Below are 17164 nucleotides of genomic sequence, written 5' to 3'. Positions count from 1 at the left end.
CTCACTCCAATCCTAGGTTTAGGCCCTTATGAACACGTTGGTTCAACCCTTGTTGCTCTACAACCTGTTCCAGAGATACCTAACCTAACTCTAACCCATAACCCATTGGAAAGCAATGCCCACAACGCTAACCTCAATCCCAACCCTAACCCCAATCCTGAAGAAAATATCCCTCCACATGACTCAGATTAGCCCGAAGGTCACTGGGATGGAACCCTAAACCTAAACCCAACCCCAACCCTAACTCATACCCGAACCCTAACCCTAACCCTAATGAAATAAATCTAGAATAGACTCTCAAAACTGATGAGATTATACTTATTTTTTTAAACAGTAAGAATACTTTTTTTATTTTTATTTTTTTATTTATTTGGTTTAAGATTAAATATAGCCTTTAGATTTGATGTTGATCCATATAGATAGTCTTAGCATTTAAACTCAAAGGAAATACAACAATTTGTATTTCCTTTGGGTTTAAAATAAATAACTAAAATAAAACATACAATACAATGACACTGGCCAGTCTTATAAATGAACGATTTGAAATAAACTCTCAAAGTTTTGTCCACTAGATGGCGACAAGGACCAGGATAAAATCGCTCTTCCTGCTTCTTCTTCTTTATGTGTTGGTTGCTTTTAATAAAAAAAAAATAAAAATCGGCATGGTTCAACGTGTACTTACTTATTTATTTGCTTATAACACGAATGACGCCCCGAGAACAGTCCATTAAATAATAAAAAAAACACTACATTTACATGATATTGTCCGTCTTCGCTTGCCGTAGTGGCCAAAAGTACGTTTTTGCTTTATGATTAATCGGGAGCATTACTTTCACCTGTTGTAAGGCTGGGATAGACTTCTGTTTAGTCTAATACCAGCTGCTAAACTCAGCTATACGCTGTATGTTTGCAGTGTTGAAGTGTTTTGGTTTCAGACCGTGTCAAAGACGATTTGAGACGCTTTGTCCTTGTTGCCATGACAACGCGGACTGCTCGCACGCTGTTTGGCTAACGTCACTTTAACTTTCACCCCAGTGCGTTCCCCCCGTGTGTATCTCGTTCTATGTAAAGTCACACATATGAATGATAGGAGGTTACCTTGATTCGAGCCGACTCTCTCTCTCTCTCTCTCTCTCTCTCTCTCTCTCTCTCTCTCTCTCTCTCTGCCTCTCTTCAAATAAACATTTGACTTGACGGACCAAGATGGTGAGTAGATTGTTACTTATCTTTTAAATGAATGCGTTATCTCTACCTCCAGTTGTGCATAAGGTCCAGATAAGTAGGCTAACAAGTACTCTGCTACTGTGTAATACACCGCTGAGCTGAATTTCTGTTCGACCTTAAACCTTTTTGGAAAATGGCAGTCGACCCCCCCCCCCCCACACACACACACACACACAAACCTTAAACAGAAACAAACAAACAAACAAACAAAAACAACAACAGCTGATGCACACATTACCGGCTAGCTAACTTTAGCTGCAGCAGTCGACGGTTGTGTTTTTCATCAGCATTTCCCCAAACCAACCACTGCAATGATTGCTGACATGTTTCTGTGGCTTTTAGAGGCGAACCAAGGAAAAGCCCTCCTTAATGAAGAGCATCAATCCCAGCACACAGCCCGCCAGCTCAGGTGTGGACGCACTGTATGCGCACGCTGTCGCGGGTGTGTGGGGTGTCTTTGGGTTGTCATTGAGACAAATTTGATTTGTTCTTGTTTCCGCTATGGCCTACATTTTTCCTTGATGTCTGCCCTCCCAGCTTCCCAAGGCTGAGCCCAGCAAGGGCAGAGATTAGCCTTAACCAGGATTAAACCAATGAAAAAATTTGAATTTATTGGGCCTTATCTTGCAGCAACATGTGGAGTGCTCTGAGCAAATGGCAGAATTGGATCTCTCCCTCTTTTTTTTTTTTTTTTGCTTCCTTTTTTAGCAAAGAATGTTTTCCTTGCCAATAGACACTTATCAAACATGACCATTGGAAGCAGGGAGAATTCTTGGAGGGGCCCTAAAACGATTTGTTTACGGAAGGAAACAACATGCATTGCTTGTTTGTGCGAGGGAACAGCATCAGTGCGGCAGCTCTGTCAGATGCAATATAATTTCCATACACTTATAAGGAGCCTGTGCGCCTAATGGCTTTAGGATGATGTGCTCGTGGTGTGTTCCAGTTAGACCACAAGCTTTGATAATCCCTCGCCATAATATTAGGGTTCACCTCATAACTTGGTAAAGTGGATTGCTCTATATTTGCATTCTGCACAATTTCTTGCCTCATCAGGTAATGTAATTCCACGCTTCATTAGGAATGTGACGTTAATCATTTGTCATCAAGGCCAAGCTGTCAATAAATGATTAAGTTTCACATGTGGAAAATTTAATAGTTGGTCCTCAGCGAAAGGACAGTTTACATTTTAATTTGCCTCAACTGTGTGTGTGTGTGTGTGTGTGTGTGTGTGTGTAATATAAATAAATATGTAATTTAAAAGCTGAATCTTGACAGACAGCTGTCTAGCTTGTGTACATTTTCCTCTTGAAGCGCTCTGCACCATATCGAATATTTCAATAAAACAAACAACACAAGTCTTTTTTCTAAATGAAAGTGTTTTGACAGTTAAATGATGAAACTACATTCAATTTCTTTTTCCGAAACGGCTGCCTCTGACTTTTGCGTTAAGCTGACTATTTTATCTAGGAATATAAAAACAGAATGCAATATTTTCTCAGTGCAGCTCCACCTGCATTTTAAATTCTCTTCTTATATGACCAATACAACCCAGGGCCAGTGGAGCTGTTTTTGTTGTTGTTGTTTTTAAATACAACAGTTAAAGTGTGAGCGCGGCTGCATGAGTCTCATCGGAAATGATCAATCACTGTGTTCCGAGGTGCACTATTTTACATCTAGGCAGTTGTCATGAAGGGGGATCAAAGCGACAAGGAGAGGTTTTATCCTGCAGACATGCAGGACGGGAATGGGTGTTGATTGTCTTCATCCGCTCACACTATTCTAATCTAATTAAGCAGAATTAATTGACATTTGCATCGCGGGCTTTAAGGAAAGATGTTGCTTTTCACTGCAGTTACACTTTAAGAGGCTGTGGCTCTGCAGTGACAGCATAAATAGCCTTAACAGCGGTAAATAACAGCCCGGGCCTGCTCGCTGCAGTGTGAGATTGCAGTGGCAGTCTTATTGACATCAAAAGGCAGAATTAAGCACGCACAAATTCCTCCGCTGTGGGATTTAACGGCATCCAGCATCTAAAATGTGTTTATCCTGCCACCCTCGGTTCATTTTTTTCTTTTTAATTCCATACCATCAATACCAGGTCAAGTGGACGCCCGCTCCACCCCTCTCACCTGGGAGCCTATACATAAAAGACACTCAGGTTTAAAGGAGCTTACGACAAGATCAAAAAGTCTTTGTTCTAATTCTATGACGCCGCCGCTCGAGAGTAACGTCGACTCTGTGTGCACAGTTCCAGGACGCGATCACTCGCCCAGCCTGTCATTAAGAGTCCATGGGCCCTTATTTGCTCACTTTTCACAGGCTGAGTCGCGCAGAGATAAGGCAAGTATGGGCCTGACCCGCGAGGAGCCATCAGCTCTGGTGGCTTCCCGCTGACCTGAGATGAGGCCAGCTCAGCGCTGCAGCAGGTGTTTGCCCTTGGTGTGTTGCTTTGTGAGGCCACGTTTGACTTTCTTGTGTGTGTTTGGCTGCCGAGGCACGTTGGAGAGGTTAGTAACGGCATTCAGTGATAAAGTGGGCATAGTGAGCTCTCGCACGTTGCTGACGACGGTTGGGAAAAAACAAAACTGTTAGCTGGTTGGTTTTCCTTTGATTCCAATCCGTTTTTATTGGAGGAGAAAAAACGTTGATGGTTGTTTTACTTTGGTCTGTCATGTTTAGCCGTGGCTGTGCACTTTGCTGTCATCCATCATCATTTCAAAACTTTCACTTGAGGGAGACTTGAAAGGAGCTCATGCTCACGTTCATAGCTGCTTAAAGAACTGTTAGCCCTTTGCAGGGGCGCTTAGCATTTTAGCAGGGGCGGAGAAAACTGTGTTGATTTGTGTTTCATCGCAGATACTGAAGGATGTGTTTGCTCCCTTCATTTCTAATCATTTCCACTGCTCGCTGGGTGCATTTGGTTATTTGCAAGCAAAGTTAAGTGAAAAAAAACCAAATAAACCCAAAGACTAGACAGAGGAGAGATAGTCAAACGAGTTGTATGATTACTTCTTAGCCTGGTGTTTGGCATTTGAACCTAACTGGTACAAGCTGCTGTTAGTGTGCACGAGCAGCAGCACCTAATAAGTGTTTGCAAAATTGTGTTTCTTCAAGTAGGTGCTAAATGCTGCTCTTAAACACATTACCTCTTTTTATTCATTTGTTGGTCGCTGATGTTTTGTTACAGTCGCAATTACAGTGCAACGTGTGTTTATTTAAAATAAATAAATAAATAAAACAGGGCAATTTTTGCATTTTGCATTTTTGTATTTTTAAATCATTTTCTGCGACCATATTCATTAATCAGGTTTATTGATGGTATTTCTCAGTTGTTATAACTACTCTGCTGTTATTTTTAAGTGCTGAATAACCCACTGAATGCATAATCTGCACCACATGTATGCCGGTCATCGACGCTCCTGCTCTTTAAACACTCGCAATGGCCATTAAAGAACAAAACAATGCTGTAGGTGAACTACCAAGGTCCGGGCGTCATTGGGACCATAAACTAACTCACACGTTCACCTGGAGAAGCCTTCTGTGACCAATCAGGGCCCTCCCCCCCTCCCCTCCTTCCACCCCTCACGCAGCCACTCCGTGTCGCCCGTGATGCACTCATCACTTCCCTCCACAAATGAGCTCTGATGGAGGCGATTGTAATTTCCTGAGACTGTCACAATCACTTTAACTGGCCGGAGAGACGTGAGATGATGGGAGAGGCAGGCCTGCCATGACGCACTGCCAGGCCGGGGATAACGCGGCCTCGCCTCCTAGAGGGAAGAGGCTGCAGAGGCGAGACGCCCCTTCCTCGTTAATGATTACTCGCCGTGCATGGGGTGGATCCACTTCACCGCTCCAGGTCGTCACTAAATAACTGCTTCAGATTAGATCTGGCTCCGCTGAGAGTTATTTTAAACTGGGGGTAAATTGTGTATGAAGCTAATTTACGTTGGGAAACAAGTGACCGGTTTGCAATTAAATAAAAGGAATGCTTTAAAAAAAAAAGAAAAAAGAAAAAAAAAGTTTTGTGCACTATGGCAGAAACACACACACAGACATGTATATGTGCATGCATACATACGTATACATGTAAATATATATATGTGTAAATATATATCAATATATATCTATATGCTGTATCTATATACACCCACACCAGTCACCCCATGAATTTAATGTCTTTTCTTTCATTCTCATGACCACTGACATTGCAGTTTCTCACTGAAGGCATCACAACTATGTATGAACACGCATGGAATTATGTAGGAAACAATAAAAGTGTAAAATAACTAAAACACGTTTCATATTTCAATTCTGCAAATAGTCACTTTCATAAAAAGCATATTTTGAGTTGTTTCACAGGTTGTTGTTTTTTTTTTATGGCATAGTTACATATATCTTGCTCATATATTTAATGTCCTCAGTATCTATCTGCAGTGTAGAAAGCTTTTGACTGGTGGTGTATATATAGATATATAGATGTATCTATATATACGAAGGTCCCATTGTTCTAGCTCTGGGTATGACCTGGCTGGGGAGCGCAGCCTCAACATCCCCAGTCTCAGGGACACTATTACACAAAGCAAACCTCAGAAAAAGAGAGAGAATGGAATGAGCAGTAAAAATATCATTTGAAAATAGCAGTTACTTTTTTTTTTTTTGCCAAGGCAAGCAGTGGCGTTTTGAAGGCATTCCGAAATAATCAAAATGCGGTAAAGTGCGCAAGAACAAAGAGGCCCAGCAGTGTTTACCACAATGATAGCATCAGCGCTGCCAAATTTCCATTTAGCAGAGCTCAAATAGGGGAAATTTCATTTCACTCCGACTAATTTGAAATAGAAAAAAAAAAGAGAGAGAGAGAGAGAGAACTTCCTTTGTGACTGGCGGTCCTTCTTATCCTAGGCCACCGGTCGGAATGTCCCCGAGACTCTGACCGCCTTCTCCTTTTCATGTGCAGATGACACCAGCAGGAATTGGAGGATAAGCCGTGAACACGATGATGCCGCGTACCGACAGGTCCATACAGGAGAGGAATGTGCCTTCAATGCGTCTGGACAACGATGCCGATCTCAGGGTACGGTGAGCATCTGTGCGTAATCACAGCGCCACCACTGGCCACACACACTTGTTTGCGGTGAACGACATATCTGCTCTGGCCAACGCAATTTGAGCGCTACTTTCTTCACACTGATTTCTCCTTCAGTCGGGTTAATTAGACCCACGATTGAACCAACAGCAACTTAATCATTTGTAACCTTTCTTTTTAAAAAAAAAACTTATATTCGGCACCTCGAGAGGGCTGCAAAACTTTCAAGAAGTCTGAATACGAATGCACTTCAGCGCTCAGGGTCTCATCTAAGACACCACGTCTTACAACTAAAAACACTTAATTAACTTTCAAGTCAAGGAACATCTAAGTGCTGCCATCATCTGAATGAAGGCGTGTTGGTGGAGTTAACAAAAAGATAATTAATGACTTTTTTTTTTTTGTCTTTGCTCACAGAAGATATACACATTTGGAAGGAAACTGGGTCAAGGTAGTTTTGGGGTTGTTTATGAAGCCACCCACAATGAGACTCAGACAAAGTGGGCTATTAAGGAGATTCGCAGACCAGCAGTAAGTGCTTTTGGCATCCTTGTGTGTCCTCTTTTTTTGGGCTGTGTCACACCAATAAGAGCGGCTAATGGTTGAAGTCTAACACAGTGGAAAGGGATGAAAAACAAAGCAAAAAAAAAAACAACAAAAAAACGCAGTGAATGAAACAATTTAATTCTCTTTGACTTTAGCCGGGGAGTTCAAGAGTCAAGATGTTGGAGCAGGAAATTACCATCCTCAAGCAAGTCAATCACGCCAACATCATCCATTTGCAGCGTGTGTACGACACGACGAGGGTGAGCGCCGCCGCCGCCGCCAAAAGCAAACGCTAAACGTGATGCGTGCCTATCGATCTATTATGCAGGGACCCGAGTCAGTGTCTTCACCCATACTGCCGATAAGCGCACGCGCAAATTGAGGGCTCTCCTTATTTCTAGATGATTTATTTGGTCATGGAGCTGTGCGACGGAGGCGAACTGAAGCAGCTGCTGCAGCGGAAAAGTTTCTTCAGCGAGGAGGAGACGAGGCACATCATCTGCAGCCTTGCCAACGCTGTCGTCTACCTGCACAGGAAAAGTAACGCCTCCCTCTGACTGCGCCTTCTGCGCCTTCTCAAAGTGTTGGCAATTTTTTTCCTTGAATTTATTATTATCTCTTTTTTAATAACCCGATGACCTAGAAATGAGGCGTTCATTGGACAGGGTGACAGCATGAAGGTATAACATGAAAGCTTTTAACAGAAGAAAAAGGGAAACAGCTTGCTGGTTTAATTTCACTCTAGCACGGATCAAAAATGATGGATTATGTTTTTTTTTTTTTTACTTTTTGTAATTTAGAGACGCAGCAGGGATTAAAATACACACACACACACACACACACACACACACACACACACACACACACACACACACACACACTTGCCAGCATAATGCTGAGTAATGTGATGTCTGGGCTCGTGGCTCTCTGCCACTTTGGAAGTGTGGCACATTTTGACAAAGGAGCAATAACTGCAAAAACATTAAAAAAAAAAAAAAAAAAAAAAGAGAAAGAAAGGCAGCAGATACTTTAATGAAATGTGTTTTATTTAAAAATGCCGTTTCCCACTCAGGGGTTTTAAATCTGCAGTTTAGGGCTCCGACTAGCAGCGAGGCATCATTACGCGTGTCTAACGACTAATTTACACCAGGTTAGTGAGCAATGCTAATAAATAGCTGTGCTCTCGCATGGATGGTCCCTCCGTGCCGTTTTATCTCACCTTTATGGAGGCAAGTGTGAGCGTGCACGTGAACCTAATAAAGTGTGGATGCTGTGGAGAGTGCACCCTTGCTTGCCCAAATGATGATGTCTCCAAATACTGTCAAGTATTTACTGAATAGAAATTTATGATACTACATAGAGTACAATATACCTGTATATACATACATACATATATATTTTTTTGTAGTTTGTTTGTGTATATATATATATGTGTGTGTGTGTGTGTGTGTAGACACACATATATGTTTGTATATAAACAAATCAGGATTAAGAGAAAAGTCAAAACACACACACACACACACACACACACACATGTATGTATTTTACTCATCGTCTCATTTTCTTGAAGATGTAAATTAAGATTCAAATTAAGATCCAAAGAAACGTATTGACGCAGACATCTGAAATGTGTTTCCTGTCATGCTATCATGTTCAGCTTCACGTAAACAAACAGAAATAACAAAGCCTAACATTTAGACCAGAATCAATGGACAACATACCTTACCATCAGACATGACAACTCAACAACATGACAATTAGCAGGTGTCAGAAGCTCATCGCCTTCAACAGCGTGTGCACAAACCACTGGACCTGAACCCACTTAAAAGCTGATTTGATAACACGACCGACTGAGGAGCAAAATAATTCCCGGGGAGTCACTTTTTGTTTTGACTTCTCCCAGTTTGTTTGTTTTTTTTGCGCTACCTTACCTTTGGTGTGCCATCATCGCTGTTGTGTTCTCTCTGGCTGCACACGGCGCAGTGAATTAGCACCCGGGGCGGTGGCGCTGTTCCTGCTGCCTGCTCTCACTTGTTAATGAGGCCTTCCGCCCTGGCCCTGTGTAAGAAAGTCACACGTCATTGTGCGACCGCGCGCAAAACATAATGTATTTTGGCGCCTGGCATTAGGCGTTACACTGTACTTGACTTTTATCACAGGCTTAATTGACTTCTGTACCGGCTCCAATTTTCCTCTCCTTTATGTATGCGACTGACCCAGTTTAAAAGCCGCCGGCAGCTGTGATGCCGCTCCGTAGGACGACCCACCCTTAGCGCCTGACCAGTAACATGAATCTTGATCACAGCCCTTCCTGGAAATGCGACCGTCGCATGGATCCTTGTCTCCAAGTCTGAGTGAAGGGTCTCCTCCTCGTGTTTTACAGACATAGTGCACAGGGACCTGAAACTGGAGAACATTCTTGTGGAAAAATCTGTTGGGGACGACAATGGCAGAATTAACATTAAGGTAAGATGGTGAGACAAGGGGACGAACTCTGTGTCTTCACCTCTCATGCATCCAGGAGCAGGATGCCAGACTCCCACTGTCTCCCACAGTCTTTGCAGAAGGTGGCTGGTTAACCAAAACTAGTCCAGACTCTATAATTAGTGCTAGATTAGGTTTTGTTCTTTGTTGATTTGCATTATGTAATTGAATCAACTCTTAATTTTCCTTTTATACTAAAAAATTATCAAAAAAAAGAAAATAAAAATTATTTATGTTTTGCATCCAATTTGGACCTGGGTTTTGAACAGTGCTGAAGGCAGAATGTGGGCTGAGGCTGACTGGACAGATAGAAATTGCACTTGAAGACTTGAAAGCTATTTCTTAATACAATATTATGTAGATCTTCAATTCCGAACAACAACGTCACTTTTCACACAAGTCATCGAGGATCATCGCCAGCAATTTAAATCAAGATCGATCTTATCTGCCTTCTGCGACAAAAGAACCTTCACCAATAGAATTTAATTAGGCTCCTGCTAGCACATCTAAATCACATTTATTCCTTTCACCTTTTCCTCAAGTGCTTTTCTTGACCTAGGTGACGGACTTTGGACTGTCAATGCAGACAAACGGCGTGGGGATTGAGCACACCATGTCAGATGCCTGCGGCACTCTTATCTACATGGGTAGGACACTTGTTTTCTTCTGTGGCGCGCTAGAAGACCAGAGCTGCTCGAACGTATATATGTATATATATATATATATATATATATATATGTATATATATATATATATATATATATATATATATATATATATATATATATATATATATATATATGTATATATATATAATTTTTTTAATAGAGGATTTTAGCCCCCTGAAATCTAAGTCCTACATTTCTATGTGTGCCCATTTCAGCACCAGAAATGATGAGCGGCCGTGGATACAGCCAGTGGTGTGATATATGGAGCATAGGGATCATTATGTATATGCTGTAAGTAGCCCCATGTATATGCTGATGTACGGAACATACTCTTGTCATACATAATGTATATTTACGTGTCTGCCGTGTTTTTCCTCACAGCTTGTCTGGGGAGTCCCCGTTTGTGTCCAAAACCAAGTATGAACTGCTAGAGGAGATTATGAACGAGGGCGTCAAATTTACTCAGGACGTTTGGAGCACAGTCAGTGATGCAGGTACTTTGAGTGACACATAATTTTTTTTTTTTAATTCGGTATCAAATTCTTAGATTGTTCTAGAGATATATGTAAATATATATGTATGTATCTGTCTAAATAGAATATATATATTCTATACACACATATGTATGTGTGTGTATATATGTATAGATATACTGTATATACATATACACACACATATATACTGTATATGTAAATATATATATACATATATATGGATGTATTTGTGTATACGCATACATAATACACATACACACTGTGCATCATGTACTGGGCACACCTGCAGTTTTACTGTTCTGGTTGATCAGTGTACTGGTCTGCTTGACTCCGCCCCAACAGCCAAGACCCTTCTGACATGCCTTCTGAAGATGGACCCGGCCTACCGCATGTCCGCCAGTCAGATACTGGAAACCCCTTGGATCACCGTAAGGCAACCATTTCTTTCTGGCCGCGCGCACCCCACTTTTCCCCAACGAGTCACACCAGCAGCTCTTAACGGAGTGCTTTGTCCAACAGGGTGACACTAATATGCCTTTGCCGAGCAACGTGCTGGAGATGATGCGTAACTATGTGGAAGAGTCGACGAGTAAGACAACAGAGACGCACCCCCCCCCCCCCCCCCCCCCCCCCCCGGTCCCCTCCCACCCCTTTTGTGTTTAACTGGAGTCACGTTGCGTTGCACAATGCGGCTTACGGTTGTCGCCGACAGGGGGGAAGTTTCGGGGCGAGTCGTCCCTCACCCTGTCCGAGGACGGACTGGACCTGGTGGTGGAAAACACCGAGTGCAGGAGTCAGTCCGAAGCCAAGTCCGGCTCAAACAGCAGCTCGCCGCCCGCGTCAGAAAAGGTGGGATTGTATGGTGTGTTCAGCTAACAAGGTGACCTCATCAACACTTCATCCCCTTCAAAAGTAAATATAACGATAGAGATAAAAACAGATGCAGAACAGCCTCAACTCCTGCAGGTCTCATCCAGATAAACTAGAATCACACAGTCACACTATGCACTGCATTATCTGTGTTATATCAGGTCGTCTGTAGGGTTTTTCTTTTTAATTCCACACTTTGTGGGTTAGAACTTCATGGGGCCCAGGTATTGATATCTGCCTCTTTGATTTTAATTGCATTTGGGCCTGAAGTCAAAGGAGAGTCGAGGGAGCCACCATCAGCAGAAGAGTCGCACCAGCTCAGAAACCACACAGGTCTGTTAAAACCTTCTGCTCGACTCTCAGTATTTTATGGGATTTTACTATATTTCAACTGACAAGTGATGGCCTGCAGTTTAGGCCTATACACACGTCTGTTTTTGTACTACTTGGATTTTAAACTCGCTGTGATGTAGCACCATAATGTCTGCCAACACTCACATTGTCCTTTTTTTAAGCTACCACTAGATGGCGCCAGATTTACCTAATGCAGAAGCTGGGTCATATGTCGAATGGGTTGACTGTATAAAAAAAAAAAAAAAAAAAACACTTAAAAAAAAAGTACAAATCTAATTTTGACTGAGTCACCCCAGAGTAAATTTTTTCTCCGCAGGCCGGTGCTAAGCAGCAAGAGCCCCCGGACAAGCAGGACGCAGGTACTGGGCAGAAGGCAGTTAGTGGCCGAAGGAAGGTGGGTGATCACAAGCTGAATGAAAGCCTTAAAAATAAAAATAGTAGTGGCTGGCTAGAAAGGCTTAGTGGGAATATAAATAGACATAAACAAGGTTGTTGTTTTCAAAGGTATTTTGAAAAGTCGTGGTTGATTTCCTTTAAAAAAAGAGCTTTAGGTACTTGTGTGGTACTTATGAATGGAAAATAAACATGCAGAATTTTGGGGTCACTGTCTGTGAAGCCTTTGCAGTTGCGTACATGTGCAATGGTAAAATCATATATCCTGAAATGTTTTACTAAAGACAGTACTGTTAAAAAAAGAAAAAAGAAAAAAAAAAGAATTCCAATTATTATTATTATTATTATTATTATTATTATTATTATTATTGTTATTATTATTTTTTAAATCAAAGCCCATTAAAACAAAATGTGCACCGAAACCTAAAAATCAACAGACTGATTGTGGCTATATATAATAAGCATATATATATAAGTGTGAGCATTTTTGGAAGAACGTAGCAGTTAATGCTGTTATGTGCGAAGTGCTTATTCCTACAGTCTCACTCTGGTGCGAAATGCTCTGCGCAGGTGTTTGCAAAGCAGCAACGGCCTCAGGACAAGCAGGACATGAGCGCGGCGCAGAAGGCAGCGCCTGGCCCCAGGAAAGCGGATGATCAAAAACCCACTACCTCTGTTAATGTGGGACCGGCCGCCTCCAAGGCCCCTCAGTATAAAGCAAAGAAATGAACCGCATCACTTGACCAAGAATAGCACCGCACCAGACTTTCATGTTATTCAGGTAGATGTTTTTAAATTCATTCACAGTTTTTTGGGGTGTGTCTTCACAAGAAACGGAAAGCACACAAACGCACAAGTGATTTACAGTTGGTAAACTAAGGACAGACCGCGGAAGGCAAGCGTGTGAGAACTCTGAAGTTGCTGCCTAATTAGATGGACAGAGGCGAGCGAAACTCAACAAGCTCCCTAATAGGAGGACTCAAAGGTCAAACGCTGGCCGAGATGAACACCTGGGTCCTTTAGGGTAGTCCTGACGTTACGGGCGAGGTGAGGGCATGTTATGAAGGGTTGTTAGGTTTGAAGTAGAAGCGTATGTCATGGGCAAAGCAACCATTAGAGATACCAGCAGAGGAGCAGAGTAAATACCCAGAGGCAGCAGATACAGTGAAAAGAAGTGAACAGAAAAGGTCTGAGGATCAGCCCCTGAGGAACCTCACATAAGTGAAACACGGAGGATGCAGAATTTTCTTTATTTTATTATATTTTATTAACATCGAGGAATCGGTTGGACTAGTAGGATGGGAATGTGAGGGTTATAGCAGAGCTACTGAGCCAGTTTAAATGTAGGTCAAACACATTACAAATTATGTGTTTTTTCAATGGCAACAAGAATGTTAGTGGCTGTTTATTTATTTGTCTTTTTTTTTTGCAGAGTTGTAAGAATCATGACGTATTGTGCGTGCATTAATTTGAAGGTAGTGACTGAAAGATTTCCAGAAATCTCTGATCAGGAGGAGAGTGTAGCCGAACCCTGTTGCTCCATGTTTTTTTTTGTTCAGCTCTGAATAGATGTAGGCCTAATCCGCCGTTTATTCCTGGGTGCCGGGGTGGCGGCAGGCTACGCAAAGTGAGCAGGACGGCTGGCGGTGCGGTTTGTTAGCAGCAGCAGCAGCAGCAGCAGCAGCAGCTGCAGCAGTCAAGTAGATCGCTGCCCCGCCAGGCCGCGACAGGGAGCCCAAGCACTTTAACAACGGCGGAAAAGTTAGTGACGCGAGTGAAACTACTGTGAGGGATGCAGCCGCCATGGTGACGGAGCGCGGACTCATAGTAACAGAAACATTTGACTGACTGTGATTTCAAGGTAATAATTAAAAAATGTCTGCAAATGAGGGTCCAGGCCCAGCCCTGCGGCCTGTGCCAAGGAAAAGAGCGCCCCCTTTGTCTGAAGGCTGCGTAGAGAGAACAACAGCACATAACCCAATGGTTGTTTTTTTTAATGTGAGAAATAAGTGCGATGACATAGAGTAGCAAAGCTACAACAAGCTAATGATTAACTACCTGTGAATTTATCTTCTGGATAAAAGTCACCTGTGAAAATATTATACGTGTATACATATAGACATGTGTACACACACACATATATAAATATATACATATACATCCTCATATATATATATATATAAATATATACATATATACATATCTATGTATGTATTTAGAGTTCTTAGAGTGTAACCAGGAAAAATGTCTTGATCCTGTGTGTGTGTGTTTACTTGAAGCCGTCCTTAAATCTCAAACGCGCTCCTGTTATGTGCCAAATGCCGCGGAACGCAACAGCTTTGCATATTTCACTTTCAGCGCAATAATTCATTGATTGCGCGAATAATTATTAAAGTGTAAAGACTGCGGGACCTTTTCCTGAATATCATTTCACTAAACCAAAGATAGCATTAGGGATTTTCTTTCTTTCTGTTCTGACCTCTTAATTCCAAAACGCCTTATACGCAGTCACTGCACCCACTCAGTGTCAAAACAGAAAGACTGTCACACAGGCTGGTTACGCTCCATCTGAATGCGGAGGATTGGGACTGAGGGCAGCCACGGGTCTAATCTCGTTTGGAGGCCATTGAAAGCAGTAGGAGCTACTTTGAGGGCACTGCCATTCAAGCTCAGTTTTTTTTTTCTACCCCCCCCCCCCCCAACCCCCTACCCCCTCCACCCCCCGACCCCGCTGTAGAGAGAATAATCCCCAGCATAGATACAACATTAAAGTAGCCAAGCATAACACACACAGGCTGAATTTCAAATCCACCCATTTGCATCTTGAAGTGAATGAGTGCCAACAATGGGCTCCATGTTCACGCGGCGGCTCTGTGTTTAGCACGTACACGTGAATGTAGCTCGTTTTGTTTGACGCATTTTGACAATTTGGGGCGGGGGTGGGGGAGGGGGGAGCAGGAGGGGGAAGGGGGAGGAGGTGGTGCTTAAAAGTGCGGACACGGCAGGTTAATCCTCGTCAAAAAAATAAATAAATTACATAAATACAATGCAGTCACGCACCTCGGCTGATGTTTACTAATCTAGTCAATTGATGCGCGGGGCCTTTGTCTTTTGTTGGATTTACTTGCTGAGAAACAGAACAAAAAAATAACCAACAGATCCATTGAGGATTTTGCTTAATTAAAACAGTTTGCCAAAATGATAAAACAAACAAACAAACAAACAAACAAACAAACCTGCAACATCCCTGACGTGCCGTGCGGCTGCGGTTGACTCTGACTGTCACAAACAGCAGATGGAGCTGTAGGAAGTTGGTGCGTTCATTTCCTGGAGTTAATGTGACAGCAGAGCACCGCTCCCCACTTCTGCACGCCGAGATGTCTAATTACATACAAGTGATTGCCTGAGACTCGCCGCCCATTAAAATTGTCATGTCCATGTAATGTGTCGCCTATTTACCATGTTTGCACACTCGATGGCTTTTTTAAGTAAACTGTTGAAACACGCTTTGCCTTTCCGGTGCGTTTTCATTTACAAAAAAAAAAAGAAAAAAAAAGTGTGTATGTTTGGGATGGGTGGGGAGGGGGGGACAGAAACACGTTTGTCCTGTCAGCTGCACCTGATTTGTCTCAACGTGCTGACGGGCCGTTGAGACGGATCTCTCGCGCAGCTCCATTTTGTCAGACGAGGGGATGGGATCCCACCATATGGTCCTCAATCATCGCTGTGATTAATTACAAAACGGAAAAGAAGAAGTAGTCGTAGCAGTAGCGGTAGCGGTAGCGGTAGAAGAAGAAGAAGAAGAAGGAGGAGGAGGAGGAGGAGAAGAAATCAATTTGCGGTAGCCGAGTATGACCCACAGCAATCATCAGCGCGCCTCAAAGTGGAACCAACATAAAGAGGCTCCAGCACAGTGAGGAGAAGTGAAGGGGAGCTCCGCGTCGTCATGTGTGGTGATACTGGCTGCGGATGCTTGTTACAACACTGTCAGCTCGTGTTGCTGCGAGCCAGCAGGAGCCCACACTTTTTTTTAATTTTTTTACTTTTACTCCTTCAGCCAAAACAACAGAGAAAAGAGGTGGGAGGGGACGGGGGGGACAGGGCGAGAGAGGGCGAGAGAGAGAGGGGCTGTATGGTGGATAGGTTAGGGGCGTGAATTTGGGACAAAGCATGGCGGCAAAGGAAATTAGAAAATGCGTCGGGATGGAACAAGGGGTTCGCCTCACCCCGCCCCGCCCCCTCCCCCCCTCCTCCCCGCCTCACCCCACCCCACCCCGGCCCACAGACCATCCCCCCACCCTTTCTCTCTCCTCCAGCAGCGCTCCTGACAGATGGAAGTAAGGGTGGGTGGGTTGACGGGCTGCAGGGATTAAAACTCTGCAGCCCCCCGGTTTTTTTTTTCGTTTTTTTTTTTTTTTTTAGGGTGGGGTGAGGGGGTGGGGGGGGACCACTGAGGAGAGTGTCACTCCCCCGTAAAAGGTTGGCCACGGAGAGAGGAGGCACTTGTGGCGAGAGTAGCAGGCCTCATGGAGTGGGGCTGCACACGCGGCCTAATGTCAGGAAGAGCCAAGGATGCCCCCCTCCCTCACCCACACTCCTCCCCCACTGCTCCATCCGCCCTAATCCACTGTGGAGCGCAGAGGGGGCTGCCGGGAAGGGGGTGGAGGAGGAGGGGTGGGGGGGTGCGGAGAGGGGAAGGGAGGACGCACATCCTTCCCAAACTTAATAGATGAGGCGCCCTTTAATTAATCAGCTCATCTGCTGAAGCTAATACCTGCAGCTGATACCTCACCCCCCCCCTCACCCCCGCTCCCCTCCCCCTCCCCCTCTCCCCCACCCTCACCCCAAACGACAACATCCTCACACCGCTGCTGTGACATTGTGGTAATGAGGTAACGCAGCTACAATGTCATGGAAATGTTGCTGAGACGTTATCTGTGGGAGTTCATCACACGTGCTGATGGTCCCGATCCCCTTCCATATTACCGCCGTATGAGGAGGTGCAAGCGCCCGCGCGTGTGCGTGTGTGATACAACACAGCA

The 17164-nt window shown here is 43.7% G+C and overlaps 1 protein-coding gene across 4 annotated transcripts; it reads left to right on the top strand.

Annotated features, from left to right (window-relative positions):
- The first annotated feature begins 1156 nt into the window (after positions 1-1156).
- On the top strand, positions 1157-15628 carry stk33 (serine/threonine kinase 33). 4 transcript variants are annotated; one of them, XM_076021954.1, is made up of 15 exons: positions 1157-1206; positions 6185-6301; positions 6731-6844; positions 7015-7119; positions 7261-7399; positions 9243-9325; positions 9903-9990; positions 10227-10302; positions 10393-10505; positions 10848-10933; positions 11025-11094; positions 11218-11354; positions 11646-11708; positions 12046-12123; positions 12693-15628. In XM_076021954.1, the coding sequence occupies exons 2-15, from the start codon at positions 6224-6226 to the stop codon at positions 12849-12851; spliced, it is 1389 nt and encodes a 462-aa protein (XP_075878069.1). In that variant the 5' UTR covers positions 1157-1206; positions 6185-6223; the 3' UTR covers positions 12852-15628. The 4 variants fall into 4 exon arrangements, with proteins under 4 accessions (XP_075878069.1, XP_075878088.1, XP_075878078.1 ...); XM_076021963.1 differs by lacking the exon at positions 1157-1206 and adding an exon at positions 4510-5086; XM_076021973.1 differs by lacking the exon at positions 6731-6844.
- The last annotated feature ends 1536 nt before the right edge of the window (positions 15629-17164 follow it).

This window comes from Nelusetta ayraudi, unplaced genomic scaffold (assembly GCF_046127955.1).
Source record: "Nelusetta ayraudi isolate G7.1 ecotype Tasmania unplaced genomic scaffold, CSIRO-AGI_Nayr_v1 ptg000002l, whole genome shotgun sequence".
Classification (NCBI taxonomy): domain Eukaryota; kingdom Metazoa; phylum Chordata; class Actinopteri; order Tetraodontiformes; family Monacanthidae; genus Nelusetta; species Nelusetta ayraudi.
This window is presented reverse-complemented; position numbering and strand designations above follow the sequence as displayed.